We start from the raw sequence: 26308 nt of genomic DNA, 5'->3' as shown, positions 1-26308 counted from the left end.
TGGCTAAGCAATTTCCATTGGGAGCGTTAATCTCTTTGCTACTTTGGCTTGTACTCGATTCTTTGGTGTCAATGCTTCACTCGCTTAGAGTAGGTAAAGAAAGAATAAAATGTGTCTGTGCTGGGTAAGCAGGTAAGATCGTCTGTCATCAGGCCAGATCTACTCGTCTGTTTGCCTCATCAACTGTAAGGAAACCTTATCCATACCCACCACTGGCTTGAATCATATGGGAATTACCTCGCTATAATTCATTTATTGTCAATGATGACGCTTCCTCAAGAGTCACACTTCTATTGCAGGCAAAAACCTAAGCAGCTATAAGACTACTTGTGTTTTAGATTGTTTAATGGTATTATAATTCTCTTTAGTTAGATGGTTAGAAAATTCCCATGAAAGAGAAGAAAGGAAATGTCTTTTCAGGCTGCAGCTCCAGGCAGGACGGACATATGATTATTGCCGTGGAGTATAAAAGCTTTACCATACAGACTATGGTCTCCCCCTTGCAGCAAAAAAAAAAAAAACAGGAATATTTCTTTTTTTTAACCCCTCACACGATTCTGTCCTTTATTTCTGTATGAATGAAATGAACATCTTCTTACTGAATCTTTAATGCAAGAAGACATTTGTAGACATCTGTCTCCGCTTTTACAAAATGGAACTGCCAGTAAATGCCCTTGTATTGTTATTTAGTTTAATCTACTTGGCTAACAATATGTGGCCTGTATTTATTTTTTCCTCCCGGGAAAAATAAACCGTCTCAGACACTGTTAATGGTAGAAGAATTTGTCATAATTTTCAGCATTTCCATCACTCTCACAAAGTAGTCGTGGTTTAGCATTACAGCAATTAGACTTTGCAGTACTGTACTGTATTTATTGACTCTTGTGCTACAAACAGTGGTTTGTGCATCTGAATGGTCACAATATATTTTGAGCTTCCTGTGAGCACAGAGATCGAATGAAAGTTTATTTTAGAAGCATCGTTGTAGATTTAAAAAAAACAAGAATAAAAATGAAGTGCTATGTCTAAGGACAGGTGGGACTCAAAAGACCCAATCCTTCTTTTAATTCGCTATACATTCAATTCTACATTATTTTATTTCAATCAGTGTGATGGTTTTCACAATTGTGGTTCTCGCAATGCTCTTAGTGCTAATCTGAAAGTAAATCGCCACATATTTTCAGTTTTATATTGCGCAGTAACCGGGCTAAAAATACTCCTTTCATCCAGAAAAGCCGTGTGGAATGTGGAAGTACAAAACTGTTGAAAGAAAACATTAGACCAGAGCTGTAAATGTAAGTTAAGTGGATTGCTCTGCAGTAGAAAAGAAGTAAATACACTGGGGAGCGGGGGGCTCTAAAGTCATTTAAGAGCACATGTCAGTCATCCATCATTTGCCTCATGACTTTTGTCCCTTGACCTTCTTGACTCGGCACTCGAAAGGCACTCACAAAAGTGCTGCGACTTTAAGATGCCGCAGAGTAAGTCAAGCCTTGATGCGTCACTCTGATGGAGGAATTTTCCCCTCCATCAGCAGAGTTCTGGTCCCATTGGCAAACGCATGGCCGCCATTCATTCCCAGAATGCAGTCTTGTTTCAGTCCTGTCCAGAGCTGTGGTTGCTGAGGGAGACAAGGAGACGCGATTGGGCTTTGTTGGCATCGTCAGTACAGGAGCAAGAGATCGGGTTCCAGTTTGTCAATCATCCTGGCTCATGAACAACTGCAGTAATGTTTCATCAAAAGTTGCATTTCATTCAGAAGTGGAGTGTTTTGGACATTTTTCCACATGCTCTATGAAGAAGAGATTTATGCGGGGAAAAATGTTGACTTAGACACCACCTAGCAGCTTTTGGAGCAAACTAATAACACAGCTAATGTGAACTTGAAGTCTATTTACAGATTAAGTAATAACTTAAAGTACGATATGTTCCCTGCAATTCCTCTTCACTCAAGTCGATCATATGTCAACTTAGAATTGAGATGTAAAGAGAGAGAAAGTTTCTTTCAACAGGTTTGGTATAAACTGATATAAAAGAACCCCAAATTTTCCGAAACGTACTTTCTTTGCACCGGATACTGAGCCAAAGACTGTTTGAAAATGCAAACAAGGTGTGCGTTCTGCGTATCTAATGTGTGGCTGTAGAGGAGCGCTACAGACTTGGGTCACATTTTGAGGTGGTGAGATCATTATTTGTGCTTCTGAACTGAATGGCCTCAATCTGAAACCACTTTGCAAAGCAGCCATCCAATCCAAATCCAATCACATTTCTATTCTGATGTAGTTGTCATGCTGCAATTAATAACACTGGCCAACAGCAAATTTTAATCAGATATAAACTAATATATTCCTAAACATATGTATGATGCTGATTTAAAACATATACTTACTTTTTTCAAGCACATTACGTTTTTTTTTTCTTTTTCAATTTTAATTTGATAAACATTACTCAATATATTACTATATTATATACCGTATTGTATTATTGGTATTCGATTTTACACTGTTTGTTATAGTTATGTGTATTATTTATGTAATAGTATAAATTGGGATAGCCTCTGGCATGCCCGTGACCCTATTGATGATACATACTGTAATTCAGAGGATGGGAGGATGGAGTGATGAATCATTTGGAGAGAGAAAATATATTCACTACTGTTTCAAGTCATGCAATGTATAAAAATGCATCGTAGCCCGTAGAGTTCCTCTATGAGACACCTGATACTCTCTGTAATATGATATCATCTATTGTGCATTGTGTACAATCAAAAGTCACTTTTATACACTTCCTTTCTTTTGATAAATATGGTGTCCCCAGAGCCTTCTTCAAGTCCGCTTCTTTAAAAATGAATGACTCTCATAGTCAGTGAGTACAGTACAACTTTTTCAACTGGTCTGACTGGTTGATCCAGGTTTTCATATATTTATTTATCTCTGTTATTTCTTTATACTATTTTTTACTCCTCTGAAGTATATTTCGGATGTCATTGGACTTAAAATACAGGTCAGCTGCTCTGTAAAGATGAACTGCCAATAATCTGAATCATAAATTGAGCTTTACTTCATGCAACCCTGGATTAAGACTCAGACATAATTTCACAGGGAGTTCCTATCATCCGGAACCTTATTTGACAGGAAACGGCCACAACATGGGAAGTTACAGCAGTAGTTCTCCTTAGTTTTTGCCAGGACCCTTAGGGGGTGCGGCTAGACCAGACTATTGTATTTTATGGTTCAGGAAGTGCAAAGGAGAAGCTGGCCATTCTGTCTGCAGATTCATTGTGTATCTCTAAATTGCTGTATATGTACAGTTGCACCCTATTATTCTGATCTGTGATTGCGCTGGCTGGGTGGCATTGAGTACAAATGTGGAGAACCTGGCTTTGAGTTTGAGCTGGCACGTCACTCAAGCCATAGACACTCAAAACGACAAAAACAATGCAATCACTCTATTGAGAACTGAGGTGAAGTGCAGAACAAGCTGTTTCTTGTAGCAACAGAGTTGCTACATGCCAGCCACAGCTTACATGTGGCAACATGCTGCAGCCATCTTCAAGACCTATTTGTGGTACTTTAAACACAGCATAAGATAAAGATTGATGTGGCACTCAAGAAGACATGGGTGGGGCTTCTTGAAATGGCTCCAGTCTGGTAAAACACTACACCACAAGAAGACCAAAAGTAGGTCTTGAACATTTCATTCACATTTTTCAAAGCCATAGCATCTGACATGTATATCTACTTGCCCTCCTTGCCTCGCTTGGCCACAGGAAACCGAAGGCACAGGGCGGAGAAGTCCTGGCAGGACTCGTTAAAATGCACGGTCTTGTATTTTTGCTCTCGCAAAGAATGTGGCCGGTCATGTCAAAACAATTTTGCTGTCCGTGCAATTGCAGGTGTCTTCGCATGCACACAAAGCAGTGTTCACATTGGCTGAAAATAGCTAAGATTAATAATATTACTAATATTAGGCAGTGTACCGGTACACTTGCCTATTTTGTTCTTCTGAGCTCATCTTGATGAGTGACACTGTTCACTGTCACTAATGCTCAGTTGCTGAGCACTTATCAGTGGTCACACCACTCATGATTTTAGACATAATGCTTATGTGTGGCCTATGAGTCCACCGAATATAGTCTTGTCGAAGCTTCATTTCTGCAATTAGAAGCAAAAAGAAAATAATATGCTTTGAGTTTTGCATGGATTACGATCATTGCGATGGTACCAAGGTTTTGTTACATTCAGTGGCGTCACTGTTCCACAAGGTAGTTTTTATCCTGCTGCACAGATTTGTGCGTATTTGTGCCTTTCTGGGTTCGTGCTATATCATATTATATCTGAAAAAAAACATCTACTTTGACTTGCTTGAAGGGGTAATAATAATGCCTTATCATTTGGCTCCAGTAAAAAGTTTGGAGAGGGCGTGCTTATCATGTAGTGGCTCGGTAACATGGATTCAGATAAAACATTTGCCACCGTTTAATTAATTCATACACCTTAAGTGCTACTGATGTTGTGATTGGAATTAAAAGGATAACACGGCCGTGGTTGAGATAATCTGAAGATGTTTTGTGTTGAGCAAGTTTAATGTCACTGTGACGGAGGGCCAAGTTTACATGAGGAAGCGTGAGGTAGCGACGCGGTTGCCTTAAACCTCTGCCAACATCACATGACCCTAACAAAGTATGTTTTTCAAAAGGAGCATTGTACCCATGGCTATTCAGCATCATAGCTGCTTGGAGTGAACATTTGTTGACATACTGCCTTATTTGAATGTTAAGTTATACAGGCATTTGAAGATCTTATCGATTCACATTAGGCTTAAAGGAAACAAGAGTGACCACATGGACTGGCCTGGTTTCACCATGACAGCTTGCCATTGTTTTGTGAATGGAGGAATCCGTGACACTGGGACAATGCAGACCCGCTGTGAACAAATCCAGTCTGCAGAGAGGTGTGAGTGTCACGACCTTGGCAGCACTCATGGAGCTGTTCAAATGAAGCTTAACCGCTGAGGCCACATTTGGGAGAGTGCAGCACTACCCCAGTGTTACGAGTAGTAAGGCCTAATATCCAAATGTCGGAAAACCTCAATGCTCATCTTAAGGTAACACCACATTAGACCGATTTTAATGATTTAACTAAGATTATAATCTTGTTTGATTGTTGTACAAAACAAATTACAAATGACACGGTTTGTGGAAGAGGTCCCCTAGTTTGAATTTCAAGAACTTTATTTGTGGCTCAATGGGAATGTTGGCCTGCATTCGGGTCATCTGGGCTGTGCTCAAGTGGAAATGTGCTGGATAGCTGGAACCAACGAATCCGGTTTACAAAACAAAATCTCTTCATCATCATCAAAACTTGTATATGCATACCAACAATGTGCTTGTATATACACAGATTTCTAGGTCCCTTGTTCTGTCTCTCTCAACTGCTCACTATTGCTTCCCGTTTCCCCCTTCCATAAACTGTAAGAACGAATTTGTTAAGATGCAAATACCGCTGTATTTCTCCGAAGATGTGGTTTTTGACAATGTGCCAATTCACTTCCTCATAACTGCTGTGCCTCAGAGCCAATCATATCTCCCCCTCACGGGCATGTTCGCCTGCTGTGATGATGCTCTGACATGTTTAGTATTCTATCCATGGTGCAGAGGCCACCACTTTGCTGAGCTTTCCCAGAGTTTTACGCACTTGGCTGCAAGCTTGCAGGAGCAACTCAGTCAGAACAGCTCGGTGACACTCAGTGAGTTGATAATATGTCAAATGCAATCCGTATGTATATAAGAAGCAGCCTCTTTCATACGGGAATACAACAAATTAGCCACTTGTATCTGGTGGTGGGTGGATAATTTTCCGGGCATTGACATTTAGACATTTACATCCATCTTTGATGGCTCTGTTACAACTTCAAAATATGTCTCATTCTGTCAGTACCTTTAAAATCGACATTAAATTGTAATCAATCATTAGAAGTGTAAATTTCCTCTCTGAAAGATCTTGTATCTTGTATCAAATTATACAAATAAGCTTTATTCTGCCATGTGCAAACAAGAGTGCCAATATTTATGGAGGGTGGTATGTGTTTGCTAACTTCTGCTTAATATATTTTTCCTTAATTTTGTTCTATGTGCACCCGAGAGCAAACTCTGCAGTTTTGATTTACCATGTGTGTATTTTTTGAGATGTCATATCATCCATATTTCCATGATGTCAGGCTCGTGATGATGGAGTGTTTCCAATCTGTCATATTCAATGTTGCCACTTTCACTTAAAAACATAACTTTGTTACTTTACTAATTAACTGGATTTAAAAAGTAACTTAGTATCTTTACTTATTACTTGTTTTTTTTAGGAATTAAGTTAGATTGGAAATTACTTTAATAGTTACCATCAGCAGATACTGTACTGAAAACCCCCACTTCACAAAAAAGGAGCATTTTTAACAGTGACATTATAGACTAACGTTTATTTTTATTAATGAAATAGGCACCCGTTTTGTCTTGCCATCCATCAATCCGTCCATTATCTAATCCGCTTATCCTCACGCGGCTCGCGGGCATGCTGGAGCCTATCCCAGCTGTCTTTGGGCAACAGGCAGGGTTTGTTTTGGGGACTTTACTGACTACCATGTTGTTAATACTCAGACGTGCTGTATTTTATTATTTGTGAATTTGTTTTACATTACAATATATTAGTGAGGGCGGTGAGAAGAATGTATTGTGTGCTTCTTTCATTTTTGTCACTTCTTTCTCACTGCTGACCTAGCAGGGTGCCACCATCTCAAATGCTCATGTTGCTGTCATATAGAAGCAAAGATAATTCACAAAGGAACATTTTTTTGATGCTTGAAGAGGAACCATTGTGATATAACTTTACTAGAAAAAGAAATGCATTACTCGTTACTTGAAAAGGCACACATTTTGGAGTAACTAGTTACTAAGTCAGCCCTTACTCCAGCATCACTGGTCAGGTTACTCTGGTAGATGTCCGGTTCTTATCTGATTATTATCCATATATGACCAAGGACTGATTATGGCATCAGTTTCCATGCATGTTTTCCCCCCTCTGGTTACACCGCCAAGAAGCTTAGCCAAACTGGACCACATTAAGAAGAAATCCAGAATTAGATCAGTGGAAACAAATAGTGTAAATCCGTCAGAGCAAAGAAAAAAGAGCCCAATGCGTGGATAAGTACTAACTAGGTAATCTCACTTGAACTGAAATGGGTGAAAATTTGAGATTGTGATTGTACAAACGCAAAATAACTGGAACTAGGTTATATTAAATCAGGAGGAATGGGTCCCCGGTTTACTCAATAGACTCCAAAGAAGACACCTCTGTAACAAATTAAGCCTCCCCCTGCTTCGGACCATACAATGTGGTTCCTATTTAACATGCACAGAGTCAACTTCCCTTGCGGTGGCCTTTTGTTGTACTTGTGTGTGTATCTGTAACCATGTGAGCATCATTTAAAAAAAAGTGAGAGAGAGAGAGTGAGCTATTCTGTTAACACATCAATGTGAGAAATGAGGGGCCCTCAGTAAGGCCTGGTGGCTCTACTGTCTCTGCTAGTGGAACACCAGGCGCAGACTAGCTGTGTCACTGACTTTCATTTATCATAACTGTGACCTATTATGCTCGCGCACAACCACAGTCAGAACAGGGAAATGAGTGATAAGATTTTGAATGTGGCGGATGAATGGGACAATGAGTTGCAGATGTTTGCCCCCCCCCCCCCCCCCCCCGTGACACACGCACATACAGCCGTGAACATGATACCACCCACATCAGTGGTCTCAGCTGCTGTTTAAAAACAAGATGTCACCCCTGCACTATTGAATTTCTTTGGTGTCACTGTGATTTAATGTCACGACTTCGCTCGGTGGAGATTGATCTGCTGATTGCTTGCTCAAAGGCATTCTTTCACTGCGATTTTATTTTTGTACTGGGTCGTATTTTCAGTTATGGTATTCCATTCCTGTGCAAGTAACATAAACAGTTAATTTGTCTCCAGGCCCATTATAAACACAAGTCGTTTCAAGTACCGGTACTGTACTTGACATTATTGTTTTTTTCCACCAATTCATCAGTGCTTCATTAATGTCAAAATAACTTGACTCCCTTGAACAAATCATTTTATTTTTCTGTTACCTCCCTCAGGCCTTTGGAAACGCAAAGACAGCCCACAATAACAACTCCAGCCGTTTTGGTAAATTCATCCAGGTTAACTACCTTGAGACCGGAGTGGTGAGAGGGTGAGTAATTAGCACCACAAATGGCTATTTTTATGCTCTGTGCCTTTTTCCTGAAACTTGTCATTTAGATCACTTCTTTCCCCCAATCGCTTCCTCTTTGAATGGTCATGTGCATTCTTCTCTCTTATGGGTTCGTGTGTGGGCATACATTTACGGCCATGATCCTTTCTACTTCCTTTTTCTTAGCCCCCAGTCTCCGGTAAGGAGCTCCATTAAAGTTGAATACGCCACTTCCTCATCTGTAGTGGGCTGCTCATTACAGTGTTTAAAAACAGACATAAACATCATGCAAGAATGTATTTTTTTCCCCCAAAACATTCAGACGTCAGCCCACACCTTGCTCGTTTACATGGTCTTGTAGACAAGCAAAGAGTGGTGACACGATCAAGACGAGGAAAAAAAACATGCATGTTAGTTTAATTTGAAGCTCTAAATTGTCCTTCAGTAACAGACACACTGACCAGTCAGTCAACTGGAAGACCAGCCTCTCCCTCATAGTCAACCAGGGTAGGCGCATTTACTTATATTAATGGATTGATATACTTTACATACTTCAATAATCCTGTGAGGGAAATTGCAGGAATGAATTTAAGGAGTTATTAAGAAATCGACCGCACTGTTCAGCCTCCAAAGCCATTTTTGCGTGTCTAATTTCATTTGGACAAGGACTATTCTGCCTAACTGTTTAAAAACATTAAATGTACCAACATTACTGGAGAACAACAAAATGTTTATGGTGGCTGCTGTGGGTTGTTCAATGTAACTAGTGATAATATGCATTCTATCCCAACAATTCATTTTCCATGGATGGCACAAAGTCTCTCTCTTGAATTGTTCTCCTTGAATTCAAATGGATTGTAATCCAATCAGGAGGGTTGGTGTCTGGCTCTCTATAATAATTAAAAAAATCATAGAGAAGCAAATGCCATATTGGACACCCGCAGCAGATGTGCTTTTCACCTTCTGCTCCCCATCAGTGACAAGCAGAGGATCTGGAAAAATAACAAAGGCAGTCTATCTCTCCATCTCCAGTGGCCATTCAAACAGTCTGTAGAGGAGATCATCTTACTCTTTGCTGTTTTTTGTTTTTTTTTCCCCCTTGCTGGTGCCTCTGCAAGACCATTCCACCTTGGCGCAGGGGATGGCCGAATCCGAGTATGCATCTGTTCCTCCAACTCTGACCCCCTACCTCTATTCTTAGTTTGTCATGAGGACTGGCATCAGGGTTGTTTTGCTTGGCTACTTAAAAAAAACAACCCCAGCTTTTAAAGTCTGATTCGGACAACTTGTTGGCGTTGGCTTTATGGAGTGGGTAAATAGCACTGCTATTAAAATGGCTTGTCTCATGACCGCACTGGTCTAAAAGCATACCTTCATTTTTTTTCTTTGGATCCCTTGCAGGAGCCTCTTAGTCTCACACACTCACTGTGCAATCAAGTCGACGAAGGCCGAAGTTGTCTCTTGTGGCCATCCATGTCTGTTATGTGTGTCTTCCATTAGACCCTATGCTTTGTTCACACTTTGATTGTTTCAACCATCCCCCCCACCCACCCCCATATCGCCTCCTGTTTCTCCACTCATTTCTTCTTAGTCCACGCTCCGACCTGAAAACACATGCACACACTCACACACACATGCACATGATGGCCTTTTGTGTTAAGTGATTCATGTGCATTGTTTTTCCTTCTTTCTCACCACTATTTCACTCTCTCTCTCTCTCTTGCAGTGCTGTTGTAGAGAAGTATCTCCTGGAGAAGTCTCGTCTCGTCTCCAGAGAGAAGAACGAGAGGTGGGGACATGCAGGGTCTCGACCTCTTTCACGCCCTCTGTCTGGTCTTTGCGGACTCTTTGTAAACATAGGAACTTTCTCCTGGGATCTTCTGGGAGTTGCATATGAAGTTTGGACCTCAGACATTGACTTCATGTTAAACATCTAAGCCTGCTTTGTTGCCTCGCAAGCTACAGTATTTGTCAGATGGCCGAGTGAACATGATCTTCGTACACTATAAATAATGCAAAAATGAGGCGAATAACATCTCAGCAGATAGGAATAAAAAGACATTGCGGGGAAGCAAACAATCATGAAATCACTGAAGTATGAGCCATTACTTTTCTGGATTACTTATTTACATGTATCTTATTTGGCATTATGCAATTAATTCATCGAATTAACCTTTTGTTGTGTTTTAGGAACTATCACGTGTTTTACTACCTGTTGTTGGGCGCTTCCCAGGAGGAAAGGAAAGAATTCAAGTTGTTGCCACCTGAAGACTACTTCTACCTCAAGCAGGTAGAAGGAAGGGAATTTCATTTCAAGCACATAATTACATTTGAACTGGTGGTTAGCTTATCAAAATAAAACTGTAGTTGACTAACTGAACTTTTTCATCACTTTCAAGCTGCAAAAAACCTTCTGTCTGTTTTTTGTAGCAAAACTTTAAGATTGAAGATGAGGAGGACCTCCATCATGACTTTGAAAGGCTGCAGCAAGCCATGGAGATGGTTGGCTTCCTTCAAGCTACCAAGAAGCAGTAAGTGAATGCTCAACGTTGTGCAGTTTAAAGGGGAAGTCAATCGAAAAATGTTCTCAACAGTAATATATTCTATTCAGCACGACTAGTCTAAACACAGCTTTCTGAATAATATTGTGTTTGTTGGATATGAGTTGAGCAACAAAACCCACCCGTCTTTGTCCATCTCAGGGGGTGGCTATTTTGCCACTAACTGTCGACTCAAAAATGACATCACAGTTGCTAAGGCCTTACGATGTTCGAATAGTGGAGGCACATATACTTGAAAAGACATTTTGGGGGTTGAGTACTTCTTCAATAGTATGCTTTTCTACAACGATCTATTATTCAGGGAAAAATCTGCCACTCCCCAAATTTTCTAGTGTTCTGTGGTGTTGTTTTTTTTTTTTTGCATCATTGTACTGTATCTCCAAAGTTAGAAAAACAGAAACAAACCAGCAGGTCAATGAAGTAGTTTAATTGTGTTTAGATACGGAGCTTCATAACTATTAAATTGATTGAAAAATTAAAGGTTACCTATTTAAACTGTTCCTCTACTTATTACATATTGTCTGTCACTGCTTCAGTTTGATATAAAGGGTCTTTATTGCAGGATTTTTTCTGTGCTTTCGGCCATCTTGTATCTTGGCAACGTGACCTACCAGAGGAAGTCGACAGGCCGAGACGAGGGCTTGGAGGTGGGGCCGCCAGAGGTCTTGGCCACTCTCTCTGACCTGCTGAAGGTAGTAACCTTGTGTGTGTATTTTGCTCGATGGGACCATGTTTGGTCAGCTGTATGCAAGCCTTAAACATGGTGGTCTCCCTCAGGTCAAAGAGGAGCTGCTGGTTGAAGCTTTGACGAAGAGGAAAACAGTAACAGTCAATGACAAGCTGATCCTCCCCTACAGCCACTCGGAGGTACAGTATCTGCTGGGCCCCCTGCACCTGATTTGTTTGGGATTGGGATCTAAAGGCACAACAAACCACCTCTCATTATGCTTTCTTTCTGTTCTTCCTGTCACTCAGGCAATTACGGCCAGAGATTCGATGGCCAAATCTCTATACAGCGCCTTATTTGACTGGATTGTCCTACGCATTAATCATGCATTGCTTAACAAGAGAGACATGGAGGAATCTGTCCCAGTGAGATACAAAACACATGAATAGTTGCACTCAAAACCATTGTTGCAGTTGTGACCCCATATGTTTGTTTGTTTTTTGTTGTTGTCCTGTAGCGCTTGTCAATTGGTGTCCTGGATATATTTGGCTTTGAGGACTTTGAGACCAACAGCTTTGAACAGTTTTGCATCAACTATGCAAATGAGCAGCTGCAGTATTATTTCAATAATCATATATTCAATCTGGAGCAAGTGAGTGATCTGTTGTCTTTTATGTTGTTGTAACTTGTTTACCAAGTCACATGCTGTGTTGTAACATATGACTCTGTATGAAACACAAACTTAAATGCATTTATAAATGAAACTAACCAATTCACGTTCAATGTTTAGAATTATTTATTTAAGAACCGTTATATGGAATTATTGTATTCTGTAGGAGGAGTACCAAGCAGAGGGAATCACTTGGCATAACATTGACTACATAGACAATGTGGGTTGTATCCATCTTACCAGCAAGAAGCCCACTGGCCTGCTTTACCTGCTGGATGAGGAGAGCAAGTAAGGAAGACAAGCCCTTTGAGACTTTTTGTGATTAAGGGCTATATGAATAAATGTGACTTGACAGCATTGGGGTTTTTTTTGCAGTTGATCATGTGACCTACTTGTTCCTCTTCCTCATTTTATTTGTCCCACCTCACCTCACCATTTTCTGTACTCGTTATCCAGCTTCCCCCATGCCACAGATGAGACACTATTAGCCAAATTCAAGCAGCAGCATCAGGGGAATAAATACTTTTTGTCCACACCAGTCATGGAGCCTGCTTTCGTCATTCAGCACTTTGCTGGGAAAGTCAAGTATCAAATCAAGGTAAGTTGGAGCAAGCACGCAGGAACAATTACTTAGTGATTCACGATGAGGTTGTTGATATTTTATTATTGATTTTTGACTGCTGCAGGATTTCCGTGAGAAAAACACAGATCATATGCGCCCGGATATCGTGGCGTTATTGCGGAGCAGCGACCGAGCTTTCGTGCGTCAGCTCATCGGCATGGACCCTGTGGCCATGTTTCGATGGGGTATCTTACGCGCCACCATCAGAGGCATGGCTGCCTTCAATGAGGCCGGTCGCTCATGGGCCGCCAAAACTGCAGGTACACCAGCAGTGTTATCAGCAAGCTTTGGGGTGAAATACTAAAGTCAATACGAATTGTGCAATTCAATCAAAATACTGTATTTTATCAGAGGTCCAGTAAATGAAAACAAACAACATATTAATTTCTGGGGAACTAAAACATGACACGTTGGCCATATATTTTGTAGACCTCTGAACAGCTGGTACCCAAAGCTTTACTGTTCGGCAGTTTTTCTGCTCTGCATAAGCCGTTCAGGTCAGCACAAGAAGAGAATGTTAAGGCCAGAAACGTGAGACCTGAGCAGATTTCTGACATATTTCTCAAAATGCGCAATCCTCTGCACTATTCTTGTGCTTGCAATTGTTTCTCCACTGACGTATAAATCTTTTAAACTGGATTAACAAGATTAAATCAAGTTTAGAAGAAGCAAAACTGCTACAGTCATGTGCCTCTCATCCACCTATATAATTTATTTTTTAAACTGAATTAATGTTTTTATTTTTCTTTCTTTTTGATTGTGTCTTGAAGGTGTTGTACGTCCAACCTCCAGAACTCCTTTGGGAGAGATTCGGCGTTCCAATGCTCCAATCGAGCGAATGTACAAGTAAGGACATATGTAGAGTATTTGAAATTCAAATTGAATTTGATGATATCACATTTTAGTTGCGGTTGAACTGGTTTTCTAACCGTCCAATCTTTCCCCTATGGGGGACAGCCAAGTAACTGCGGATTTGCCGTCAGAGTGTTGGTGTATTTTAACCCTCACACCCCCCCCACCCCCCACCTTCAGAGGTAAATGTATCCCTAAACATACAACAAAAATTGAGCCTCCATGAAATTGTTGTCTCTGTTTGATGCTGTATGTTGCCTTCTGATTTGCTCGCTGGTATGGGAAGAGCTGAAGAGGGACATTTTCACAAACCCGCACTCTCCTTTCCCACTTGACACCTTTTGGTGACCAAGGTGTGTGTGGCTTTCTCCTCTCCCTTCCGCAGAAGAGCATCTATGCTCGATTTCTACTTTGATCACTCAGAGGAGCGCCCTCTAGAGGCCTTTGAAGACATCTTTGCTAGCTATGAGAATAAAAAGTAAGTGAAGGAAGAGTGGACAGGAGAAGTGGCTGCGTGATGCCAGGGAGGCAGGCAGGATGGAAAAGAAACATGTTTGTTATCCCTTCCCTCTTTGATTTTGCATCCATCTTCAACATCCCCCCAAAAATACAATAACATGCATTACAAGCCATTAAGAAAGAATGATAAACTTGTAATGATTGTGATTATGGTTCCTATACTATTAAACCACAGTACAAGAACCTACTGCTCGCTAATCTCAATTTTCTGCATGAGATGCACCCATTTGCACCCATGTTGTGTAGAGCATATAACAGTGTGCAGCTAAAGTTACATGCAGCAACTGTGGAGACCTGAAAGAATATACTCTTAAACATCCAATTTCCCCCGTTGTGATAGGTTAGAACAAACCGACGAGCTTTCTGAAAATGGAGTAAAACATCCTAAAGAATATTTTACGACAGGATCTTTTGCGCTTTAACCCTTGACCACTGGTTGTCAGAGTTCACTGTTATACTGATTCGTTCAGTCAGTCCTGTTCAGATCTGCTATTGCACTATAAAAGAGGTTGGATTCACTGTTAGGTGAGATTTTTGTGTGTTACCCATTTCTTTCCTGCCTGTCTCCTGCCTTTTTTTTTTTGGTCACGCACGGTAAGTATAGAAAAGTATTGCATGAACGAGCTCCGCGATAAGTTTCCGTATAAATTAACCTCACGGATACGGCGTTTAGCCCAATAATGTGGATTGAATCAACAGAAATAACTTACAGTCCCTCCAGCATGGAACCAGATAGGCGGCCAAATGCATGTTGACTACCACATTAGCAGCAACATGGGTGTGAATAATATTCCACCAAGATCCATCCCTTCTTTGTCTCCTGTGTGTGCGTGTGTGTGCTCCTTCTTTAAAGGAGATATGGCATCACGGTTGGGTGGTTCAGTGTGCTCTCTGCTCTTCCTGTAAATAAACATGGACAGTGGGACTATGCATACTGTGAGAGTTATTCATCACGGATGAAAAGAGATTGAAAGCTTCTTGCTGTCACACCCCCAACTATCCTGCCCTCTGTATTCCCTTCTCTGGTAACCGTTGGTGGGTTTTCCTCTGAGGTGTCCAAACTGTTTTTGTTTTATTTTTTGTTTTACATACACTCCCTCTTCTTTTTTTTACCTCACTTTCCTGTTTTCCCCTGTCCACACTGTGTATCTTTGTGTGTCGTGTGATCAGAGACATGCATGCGCAGATCATCAGCTCCATTAAGAACTTGCAGCTGGATGGTGAGGACCCTCGCAAGCTGCTGCAGTCCTGGGGTCGTCTCCGCTTCCCTCGACATGTCCTCCAGTGAGTCTGCAAACAGACTGGGTGGTGTCGGAGCTTGCCAAAATCAGCACAGTCAGCTCAGGAAAATAGACATAGATGTCATGCGACAGAATCAAAGAAAAACATTCGAAACAGCAAGCTTTCTGTTTCATCAGATTGTGTTTGTAGAGCTTGATTCCTTAAAGGTTGCAGCTGAAATGCCTTGATACTGTCTGTAAACGGCATGAATAATAATTCAAAGGTATGTGAGGAGCTGTGGCCCTTCAGCATGTCATGTCAATTCTAGAAACATGACACACTAAAAATATGAATACGTTGTGCATAATGAGCGAGCATGTCTGTCTGCGTATGCCAAGGGTCCTGTGGGTAAATTTGACATCCCTTCTCTTGTTGTAAACTAATTACATCCTCTTCCTTGCCATCATTCTTACACACTTCATCCATTCCAGCCAAGCTGTCATTAATCCTGTCAGGTGCAACCCTGCATTTCATCACCGACTTGAGAGCGCATGAAGAAGTCTGTACTAACCTGACTCGGTCACTCCACCTGCATACCTCTTGCTGTAGTCTCTACCCTCACCCTTTATCTCTTGGCTCCCTTTTCCACAGGAAAAGCAAGGGAATTAAACAGAAACAGATCATCCCTAAGGTATCAGAAAAGACTTTTATGTACCGTATCTTGGCTCCCTTGTGGATTTTCTACAAATGAATGTTTTTGAGAACATGTTTTCTCTCACTGTGCAGAATCTCTTGGATTCTCGGTCCCTGAAGTTCATTGTAAGCCTAACCCTACACGACCGCACCACCAAGTCGCTTCTCCATCTGCACAAAAAGAAGAAACCCCCCAGCATTAGTGCTCAGTTCCAGGTAACGTTGCCCTTAATTGTGTGCAAACACCATCAAATCCGCACATCCTCCAGGGACATTTGACCCCTTTTTTTCTCTTCTCCCAAAAGACATCTCTGACCAAACTCTTGGAAACTCTGAACAGAGCAGAGCCTTTCTTTATCCGCTGTATCCGCTCCAATGCTGAGAAGGTATGACCAATTTTTTGTGATTTTTTTTATTTATTTATTGAATGTCTGTTGTTGAAGTCCCCCATTTCTATTATGCCTGAGTCTAACGGATAGAAATCAGATTTCACATTTAAGTACCGGTACTTCTTGATTTGAATGAAGAGGAAATCTTCACATTTTTCAATCAGTTGCACCGACACTGCCTTCATATCCTTGAGCTGTATTATACTTTCTCTCTTCTGCTTCTGCTTATGTACGAGCAGAAGGAGATGTATCTAGATGAAACCTTGGTGCTCCAGCAGCTTCGCTACACTGGAATGCTGGAAACCGTTCGAATCAGGAGGTCTGGCTATGGCGCAAAATACACATTCCAGGTACTGTGCCGTTTTAACTTATGTTCTATGTGTCTTGAGAATGACATTGTTTGTATGATAGTACCTTCATAATTCTGTGTCTTTTACATCTAACTTGACAAGATGATGTGTTCTTGCCTGCAGGAATTCTTAGAGCAATTCAGAGTTTTGCTGCCAAAGGACTCCACAGCTTGTAAGGAGGACATTTCTGCTTTGCTAGACAAGAAGATGGGCTTGGATCCCACCACATACCAAATAGGCAAAACAAAGGTAAGCACTCAAGTGTTGATTTTGTCTTTGAATAATTACAATTGCGTGCAACACGGTTTGTTTTATTTTATGTATTTATTTTTGCAATCTTTTTAGGTTTTTTTGAAAGAACTGGAGCGACAGCAGCTGCAGGACACGCTGCACAAGGATGTAATGCGCAAGATCATCTTCTTGCAGCGCTGGTTCAAAGTTCGCCTGCAGAGGAAGGAGTTTCTAGACATGAGACTGTCAGCTGTCGTGATCCAGGTGAACTCAAAATACACATTTAGTCTGTCTGCCTATATTTCTACTGTGTACTTTTTGTATTCTTATTTGAAATTTATATTGTAATCCTCCATTTGTTCCAAGGTTATTATAGTTCATTGAAACTGAAAAAAAAAAAATTGTGAATGAAATAAAAATAAGTGCTTTAAAAAAAACTAATGAACTGAAACTAAATTTTGTGTTAATGAAATTCAAATTTACGATAATAAGAGTGAAAATGTCCTTCGTTTTCATCTTTGCCAATTATTTTGTACATTAGCTATTGCGGTTCATTTTAAACATATGAAAGTAGTCCTTTAGGAAACTCAGTTTAGTTTACTTTATTTCATATTACATGCTCCAAAAATGAATTTTACAACTAACTGAATAAATCTAAAACCATTATAACCCTGATTTGTTCTTCCTGCTAGCGTTCATGGCGCAGGTACTGCAAAGAGGAACAATGGAGGCGGGCTGCCACTCTAATCCAGGCTGTCTGGAGAGGCCACCGACAAAGATCAGCATATCAACGCCAAAGACAAGGCGCCACCAAGATACAAGCCCTTGTCAGAGGGCACTCGGCACGACGGAGGTAACGGGGAATGCTCAGTGACACATTTCAGGGTCTTTGCGGTGATATTCCCGTAGGGGCAGCACTGACTCAAACACAAAAGTTTTTTTTTTGCGGTGATTATAAAATATGGAAACCCAGAATGGATGCTAGTTCGCTACCTAAGCATTGATTACATACCTCGATGCAAAGCAACCGAGATACCCATAGATGAGTGCCGTTCAGCCGACTCACATAATACGCCCTAGTCATAATTTAGAGACATACGATACCCTAACTGCAACTTCTCTCAGAATACTTTCAGTCTAGTGTAACTGAGGCATGATGGAGAAAATCATCAGAATAATATAACTTCATTATTCCAGATGCCACTCCATGCGTGAGGACCGACGCAGAAAGGAGGAGGAAATGAAGAAGGCAGAAGAGGAAAGGAGGCGCCGGGAGGAAGAGGAGGAAAGGAGACAACGGGAAGAAGAGGAAATGAGGTTAAGAATGGCAGTGGAGGAGGAAAAAAGAAAGGCTCAAGAGGAGGAAATGAGGAGGAGAGAAGAGGAGGAGGCATCCAGGAAAGCGCTTGAAGCTAAGGCTGCCTTGGAAGCAAAGGAGGTGAAACAAAGAGCAAAAGAGCCTCAAACACGAGAGGATCCAGATATAGAACTGGTCACAGAGGAGATGCTGGATGACAGCCTACTGGACCAGGAGCCACAGGCGAGAGGAGAGGATGATGGAGAGGTTCCATCAAGCTTCCATACACAGGAAGAATGGGGTAAGGATGAAGATGAGGAGGAGGATGAGTGGCTACCCCAAGCAGAAAAAAGAGATTGTGATCACCTACCTCTGCGGTCTGGTTTGGAGACCAACGGTACTTTGGCTGAGGCTGGTCCTCAGTCCGATGAAAAGCAGGAGGATACACAACATGGTTTGTCTTCTTTTGGGGTCTCCTCCAATCTTCCTCCAACCACTTCTTCTGGTTTGGAACAGACTTCCAGCACTACCTCTACTACTTCCCATTCTCAACATAAACTAGTCCGTCCTGTTGCCAAGACCCACGTATCTAAAAGTCAGGAGAAGAGAGAGCAGAGGAGACGCAGGGGGTTGGAGCACAACCAGAGAGAGACTTTACGAGCTGCCTCAACATCCACCTCCTCCTCAGCGACCAGTGCGGAACAAACATCCCCTCCAAAGAGCAAAACGTCCGATGTGTCAAAGCAAAGAGAAGGGACTGACAGCAAAGAGCTTGATCAGTATACATTTGTGGCCTGGAAGATGAAGGAAGAAAAAGGAGGGAAGAAGGATACCAAAATATCTTCTCAATCTGGTGCTGTTCGGCCAACTACGTTATCACTCCATCCCGCCGAATCCACACATGAGAAAACCATGGCGGATGGTGGTGCTTTGAGCCTGAAGCACATCCATGGACCAGTCAAAGAGAAGTCGGAGAAGTGGAAGACGAGCGATGGAGAACACTCTCCTCCACAATATAACATGTAGGTTTCCTGCTATGGCTAAATTCTCATGTTTAGCGTCCTGTTCACTGTGCAACATGTGCTATATCAAATCCATAAACTATCTGCATGCTATATTCAGACTTGAATTTTGTTATTTGCAGAAGTCAAACGGCCTCCTCCTCAATTGACAGTTTGTCTTCATGTTCTGAGGCCCCTGGTGCTCTTTTAACCAGAGAGGTATTTAAAAATATGATTTCCAATCGTACCATAGAAATCACAAGTAGTCCTTCTGAGGCATATTCAATATAAAATCCATTCTTTGTCCTATTCCGCAGATGATTTTGTCTCCAGAGAGCTTGAAAGGAAGTTCCACCAGGAGGAAAAACCAGGAGGACTCAACCCTCTCCACCCCATCCACGCCAGACAGGTAACTGCTAAACACAGATAATGAAGTGACGTTGATCGATTAAGCTGTTTTTAATTATGTCACTTGTTATGCATCTGAGCCAGATGTTTCTACACATGTAATGGAAATCCTGGATAAACACACAAACACATTGCATGCTGTACATCTACTCTAAATGGCTTGTAGCCAATTACTAGACGGCCAATCGGCAGTCTAATTGGAGTGGGTTCAGCTGGCTTGCTTTGTCTTTCCTAAGTGCTGTTGCTGTGATTACAGAGCTGGAAAAGCATTTGGTTCCATCTGACACTGTAATAGCTCAGTCTGTGTGTGTTTTTTTTTTAACTGAAACAAATGGAATTGTTCTTCGGTGACATGCTGATAAGAAGTCACAGATAACGATTACACAATATTGACTGACTCCTTAACAAAGAGTTTTACAAAGAATCTAATGTCAAATCCTTAAGGCCGGGAGGTTTCTTCAGCAAGATCTTGAAAAAGCGACCACACAAGGAGCCTCACACTCCCGACAATGGAGACTTGACACTTGCACAGGTTCTCAATGAAAAGCCAACAGGAGGGGAAGGTAAATGATGCGCAAGTCTTCATACTTTTCATCCTACTTGTGCTCGTCAATTTCTTGATTTGATGGATGGTGATAAGATACCGTAAAAGGCTGTTTACCATAAACGTGGCAGGTGAAAATGACAGACATTTACATACAGGCACTTCCTGCTACCTACATATCCCAAAATGCCGTACTCCAAAGTCTGTCATGCAGTATTACAACTATTTTAATGGTTGCATATGACATAGTTTTCAGATTTAGCACATTTTCATTTACATTATCTTCAAATGTACTAACAAAGATATCTCAGAATCCACTTTATAAAGTCTCATAGTTCGATACCAAGTGGCATAGTGGACTAAGCAGCAAGAATGTTTTTCCTCCCATTGCAATAAGGTCAACTTCCAGTTCCGTGGACATTTTACGTCATGCAGAACATGTTATTCAAAAACTTCAGGGGCTTTAACTGTAATTCCACTGTTTTGAGTCTGCTCACTGCTGGACTGCTGCCAATCAAATCAGTCACACTTCACGAAGTGAGAAAGAAAACACAGATGTATCGTTATTATTCATGGGGTCGTAACTAATCTTCCTGCTTGCTTTCTGAGAAAACACTGTGACTATTTTAGCAATGTGCCTTGTGAAAATAGATTAGGTTTCCTTCAAGTACAGTATTCAGTTTGAGCCTGAGAATTTAGAAAGAATCTTTTCATCACACATTTGATTGCTTTTTATAATGACAAATATGACATCATCATTCACACCCCAGCATCTGGATACCCACTGAGACATTCATCCCAGTTCCAAGGAGAGCGTGCCAATAAAAGTTTGGGCCGTAACCCCACTATAAAGATTAGCCGTGCCACGCGCGTCTCTGAGCAGTGGAATGCTTCACTGGATCGGGAGATCACCAATGCCAATGAGCTGCGACACCTTGATGAGTTTCTGGGAAACCAGGTACATATGAATGACATTTGTTGCTTTCTTTATTTAGGAATGAAGTGTGGAATATTTTAACTCAAAGACATGATCTGTTGTTTGTTTGTTTGTTTGTTTGTTTGTTTGTTTGTTTGTTTGTTTGTTTGTTTGCCTCCTTTTCTAGGTCAATGATTTCCGATCCAGGGGGAAATCATTGTCAGCCACTGAGGCCATCTTTGTTACGGCTACCATGCAGTTCAGAGAGACGATTAAAGCCATGTATTCTCTCCCTGTAAGTCTTTCTCCCCTACGACACATTAGCTTTTCCTGGACAACTTTTGTATTCCTCTATGTCTCTCCTATTAACTCCAACTAGAAACCAACAATTGGCTACAAAGGTCTGATGACAGGCTACCAGAACAAAGTGATCCATCTTGCCGGTGACAAGCAAAAAGGAGAAGTCCAGCTTGTGGTCAACCTGTTTCAGTCGGTGCTAGATGGCTTCATTAGAGGCGAGATGAAGAAAGAGGAAGCCGAGCCTGCCAAGGTGATAAAACGCAAAGCTGCTCTCATATTGTGTTTTTGACTTTTTATTTTATACATGAAGAATAACAGACACATGCTGCGCTGTGATTATATTATATTTCAGCCTGCTAAAGCTCGGAAGAAGCGCCGGAAAAAAGACAAAAGTGTAAGCATACAAAGTTAAAATTGTGCATCAGCTTGTTATTAGACGTGATTTCTTATAGAGTTTGCATCTGCCTTGTCAGATGGAGAGCCCGCTGGATCACGTGTTCGTCAACTATCAGGTCAACATTATGCAGTCATGTGACCAGTGCACTTCTTACATATGGGGGATGGAGAAAGCCTACATGTGTAGCTGTGAGTCTCATATCGCAATAAATGTAATTAAATCATGCAGGGTAATAAAAACAAAGTGAATGTATGTGTGAATGTTGCCAATCCTCTTTTACAGATTGTAAGATGGTGTGCCACAAAAAGTGCCTGTGTAAAATAGTCACGGATTGCTCCACTTTCTGTGCCAAAAAGGTATGTTTCACGCTTCTCTGAGGAATGCAGACGTGGGGCGAAGTGGAGCCTTTTCACTGAATGTCGGGGTTAAACCTACAGAGTGACGAGGAGTCTGGTGGTCAGCACTTTGGTGTGCGCGTGGGTCACCTTGTGAGTGATAAGAACCCAGTTCCCATGGTCCTGGAGATGATGCTTGAGCATGTGGAGATGCAGGGACTCTATACTGAGGGCATTTACCGCAAGTCTGGCTCAGCCAACCGCATGAAAGAACTGCACCAGCGACTGGAGACCGGTAAAGTGTACACTCCTCAAATTTCATTGTCTTTATTGGTCCCACAATGGGGGAATTTGTGCATATTGCACTCAATACATCGAGACGCCGTTTTTGTTGTTGTTGTTGTTCAGATCCCCACCTTGTGTGCCTTGAAGACTACCCCATCCACACAGTTACAGGCCTGGTGAAACAGTGGCTGAGAGAGCTGCCAGATCCACTGATGACCTTCACACATTATAATGAGTTCCTGCATGCAGTAGGTGAGAAGGATTATGACCAGGGGGGGCGGCGTTTCTTATCCTATTTACCTGAGGGCAAGCCCTTTCTTGCCATTTCAGTTTTCTGATGGCTACAATAAATTGATGAAAAGGATATGCTGTAACAGATCAACAGTTGTTTATTTGTGGGTACCGGTAAATGTTTATTGCTGGTGTCAGGCGGAATCCTCATACTTCAACAATCGTCACTTTTTAAAGAGGGCCCCAAAAACGTTTGTTCAACTATTAACATTGCATTGTCACACAGCAAGCCATTCTCAACACTTTAGATCAGGGGTGCCCATTAGGTAGATCCTGATCTACCGGTAGATCTAAGACAGGTCCCAAGTAGATCCGAGGAGTGTCGAGGAGAAAAAAAAACACACAACCATTTGTGTGTCTTTGTACATGTTAATATATTTTTTGTGTTAATGTACACTGCACCCTAATCATCTTATCAGTCTCATTTTCACCCCCCCAAAAAAGAGAAATTTAAAAATAAAATAAAGCAGGTAAATCTTGAATTTACGGTGGCGCGTGATTACGTCACCGGAAGTTGTTAGCTCTCAGCAGGCTGCAATTGCAGCTTGTGATCAGAACTGTTGCGCTCTATCTTTTATCGTCATTATTCTCATTCAGAGTTTGCTTCGTGTCCAATTTACCGAGGGCACGGGCAAAGAATAGGAATCTAGGAGGGCCCAGGGAAGCACTTTGAAACGGTACGTGTGAGCTACGATAGTTAACAGGCTGCATAAGTGCGTCGAATGCCTCAGTTTCAGGCTGTTTCTCATCAGGGCGTGAATGTGCGTGTGCGTGTGCGTGTGTGTGCGCGCGCGCGTGTGTGTGCAGGTAAGGGTAGATCCCGGGAGGTTAGTTGATCGAAAAGTAGATCTTCAATCCAAAAAGTTTGAGCACCCCTGCTTTAGATTAATAAATAATTTGTAAAAGAACACCCAATAGTATAGTTTACCAAATTGTGATAGAGGAGGTTCGGTGCCAAATCCAACTTTTGAGAACGCATCCTCTGAGTTTTTGTTTTTAAAATTTCTAGGCAGGCCTTAGCAAATACTCTCACACGCCGTTTTTGGCCTGCCCAACACCGCTAATGTGCTCATGTTTCATTGCAAGTAAAACACAAATGTGAGGACGCTGTGTCAAGACTAAATATGAAAAAAGCTATTTTTAATTTGTGTGTATGTGTGTACATATATATAAAACACACAGTAAATACCTGGTTTGAGTAGTTTTAACTTTCATGCCTGGGCCTATGCTCAAGATATGACAATTACAGCCGCACTGTCGTTTAAATCACCTCACAAAAATCTGAAATGTCATCCTTTTTGACATGTTTGTTATAGACTGTTTTATTGCTTCTATGTATTCAGAGCTGCCAGATAAGCAGGAGCAGCTCTATGCCATCTACAAAGTGCTGGAAGAACTTCCAATGGCAAACTTCAACACACTGGAGAGGCTTGTCTTCCACCTTGTCAGGTCCAAATATATTCCTCCAAACCCAATTCCTATCAAGTCGGGACATTCTGTAAAATGTAGATGAAAACTGAATACAATGATTTTCAAATCCTTTACAAGCCGTATGCATTGTAATACATGACAAGGACAAGATATTTTGTGTTCAAACGGGTACATTTTATTTATTCATCTATTTGTTTTCAGATGTACACATTTTGAATTTGATCCCTGCAACACATCATAAAAGCTGGGACATGATTGTGTTTACCACTGTGTTACGTCACCCTTCTTTTTAACAACACTCAATACGTATTTGGGAACTGAGGACACTCGTTGTTGAAGCTTTGTAGGCACAATTCCTTCCCTTTCTTGCTTTGTAGAGCTTTAGTTGTTCACCACTCAGGGGTGTCTTGCTGTATTTTGTGCTTCGTAAAGGGGGACAGGTCTGGGCTGCAGGCAGGCCAGTCTGGTACTCGCACAATTTTTTTTTTACGCAATCAGCAAGAATTTCCTTGGGAAAAAAAAGTTGCTTGGATGGGAGCATGATTTGCTCCAAAACTTGGATGCATCTTTCAGCATGAATGGTACCTTCACAGATGGCCAAGTTACCCATGCCATGGGCACACCTTCATACCGTAGCTGATGCTGGCTTTTGAATAGTGCGCTAATAACAATCTGAATGGTCCTTTGGCCAGGTTAATACGACATCCATGATTTCCAAAAACAATTTGAAATGTGGGCTCGTCAGACCACAGCCCACTTACACTTCGCATCAGTCCATCTCAGATGAGCTCAGGCTCAGAGAAGCTGCATTGCTTTGGATATGCATGTCAGCATTTGAACGTGCATCTGTTTTAACACTGGTTTTCTAAAGTGTTCCTGAGCCCACCTGGGAAATATCTTTTACACAATGATGCCAGTTTTTTTGAGGCAGTGCCACCTGAAGGATCAAAGGTCACGGGTGTTCAATGTTGGTTTGTGATCTTATCGCTTATGTTTACAGATTTCTCCAGATTTGGTGAATCTTTGAGGACATTATGGACTGTAGATGATCATTCGATCCCTTGCAATTGTACATTATGAATCATTTCTTTCATTCTTCATCTGTAAAGCAATTGTTCAAAAAATGTCCTCACCTCACCCCATATTTGCTTGTGAACAAATTAGCCTTTCGGGGATGCTCCTTTGAGACCCAGTAATGGCACCTATTCTCCTGTGGAATAATCCAAATCAATGTTATTTGATTTCATATTTTTTTTTGTATAATATTCAATTTAATATAGCTTGAAAAGGATTTTCAAATTATTATATCCTGTTTTTATGTACATATACAACTTCCCAATTACAGTGGAATTGATTTTGTATTTTCAACATTTGTCTTTTCATGGTAATCTGCATATTGATATTTTTGTACGTGTCCTTGCAGAGTGTGTAAAGAGGAGACTCACAACCGCATGTCTCCAAACTCTTTGGCTATTGTCTTTGCACCGTGCATCCTGCGCTGCCCAGATGGCGCTGACCCACTTCTTAGCATGAAAGATGTTGCCAAGACCACCACGTAAGACCACTTTTTTAATGCATTCTTTGTCTGTTGGATGACTATTGTCTAGCATCGCTTTGAAGAAACGCAGAGGACGTTCCAAATGAAACTTTTTTTGTCACTTCCAGTTGATTTGTGTGGGGGCGGGAGGGTGTAAAACACATAGCATAAGTAACTTGATCCGCATAGAATTTTACATGTATGATTTCACCTGTAAATATCAACAACAAAAATCCACTAGCATAATGCTAACATACAGTATAATGTGAAACGCCATAGACGAGCTAATGGAAATAAGCTTTGATGTTGCAATAGTTAAGCTTTCAAACAACTGCTACATTAACACACACAGAGCATAGAAAGTGTACAGTAGTACTCGCAGGCATATACTTACATTCTTCCTGCTCTGTGTGAACGTTGACTACTACCAGAGGTTAATTGGCAACCTTCTCTGCCTCTTCGATTGACTTAATTATACACCATGTACATCAAGTAAAGCCAAGTGCTGCGTGGCATGTTGTGGCACAACAT

General features: G+C 41.3%; 1 protein-coding gene across 9 annotated transcripts in view; it reads left to right on the top strand.

Annotated features, from left to right (window-relative positions):
• LOC127606004 (unconventional myosin-IXb) overlaps window positions 1-26308 on the top strand; it is a 53611-nt gene that overhangs the window by 20703 nt on the left and 6600 nt on the right. For 5 of the 9 annotated variants that reach the window (XM_052073964.1, XM_052073963.1, XM_052073962.1 and 2 more), the window contains exons 5-39: window positions 8166-8260; window positions 9987-10049; window positions 10451-10550; window positions 10691-10791; window positions 11384-11513; window positions 11599-11688; window positions 11797-11913; window positions 12006-12140; window positions 12325-12446; window positions 12615-12756; window positions 12845-13040; window positions 13551-13626; window positions 14018-14110; window positions 15322-15435; window positions 16024-16063; window positions 16159-16281; window positions 16371-16451; window positions 16694-16804; window positions 16928-17053; window positions 17150-17299; window positions 17728-17888; window positions 18233-19354; window positions 19477-19552; window positions 19651-19742; window positions 20186-20304; window positions 21056-21243; window positions 21389-21496; window positions 21581-21751; window positions 21854-21895; window positions 21975-22086; window positions 22181-22254; window positions 22336-22528; window positions 22642-22770; window positions 24153-24258; window positions 25664-25795. In XM_052073964.1, the coding sequence (XP_051929924.1) occupies window positions 8166-8260; window positions 9987-10049; window positions 10451-10550; window positions 10691-10791; window positions 11384-11513; window positions 11599-11688; window positions 11797-11913; window positions 12006-12140; window positions 12325-12446; window positions 12615-12756; window positions 12845-13040; window positions 13551-13626; window positions 14018-14110; window positions 15322-15435; window positions 16024-16063; window positions 16159-16281; window positions 16371-16451; window positions 16694-16804; window positions 16928-17053; window positions 17150-17299; window positions 17728-17888; window positions 18233-19354; window positions 19477-19552; window positions 19651-19742; window positions 20186-20304; window positions 21056-21243; window positions 21389-21496; window positions 21581-21751; window positions 21854-21895; window positions 21975-22086; window positions 22181-22254; window positions 22336-22528; window positions 22642-22770; window positions 24153-24258; window positions 25664-25795 (5030 nt within the window). The remainder of the gene's footprint in view (window positions 1-8165; window positions 8261-9986; window positions 10050-10450; window positions 10551-10690; window positions 10792-11383; window positions 11514-11598; window positions 11689-11796; window positions 11914-12005; window positions 12141-12324; window positions 12447-12614; window positions 12757-12844; window positions 13041-13550; window positions 13627-14017; window positions 14111-15321; window positions 15436-16023; window positions 16064-16158; window positions 16282-16370; window positions 16452-16693; window positions 16805-16927; window positions 17054-17149; window positions 17300-17727; window positions 17889-18232; window positions 19355-19476; window positions 19553-19650; window positions 19743-20185; window positions 20305-21055; window positions 21244-21388; window positions 21497-21580; window positions 21752-21853; window positions 21896-21974; window positions 22087-22180; window positions 22255-22335; window positions 22529-22641; window positions 22771-24152; window positions 24259-25663; window positions 25796-26308) is intronic. The other 4 variants (XM_052073970.1, XM_052073966.1, XM_052073965.1 and 1 more) reach the window with 3 other exon arrangements.

This window comes from Hippocampus zosterae, chromosome 8 (genome assembly GCF_025434085.1).
Source record: "Hippocampus zosterae strain Florida chromosome 8, ASM2543408v3, whole genome shotgun sequence".
Taxonomy (NCBI): Eukaryota; Metazoa; Chordata; class Actinopteri; order Syngnathiformes; family Syngnathidae; genus Hippocampus; species Hippocampus zosterae.
This window is presented reverse-complemented; position numbering and strand designations above follow the sequence as displayed.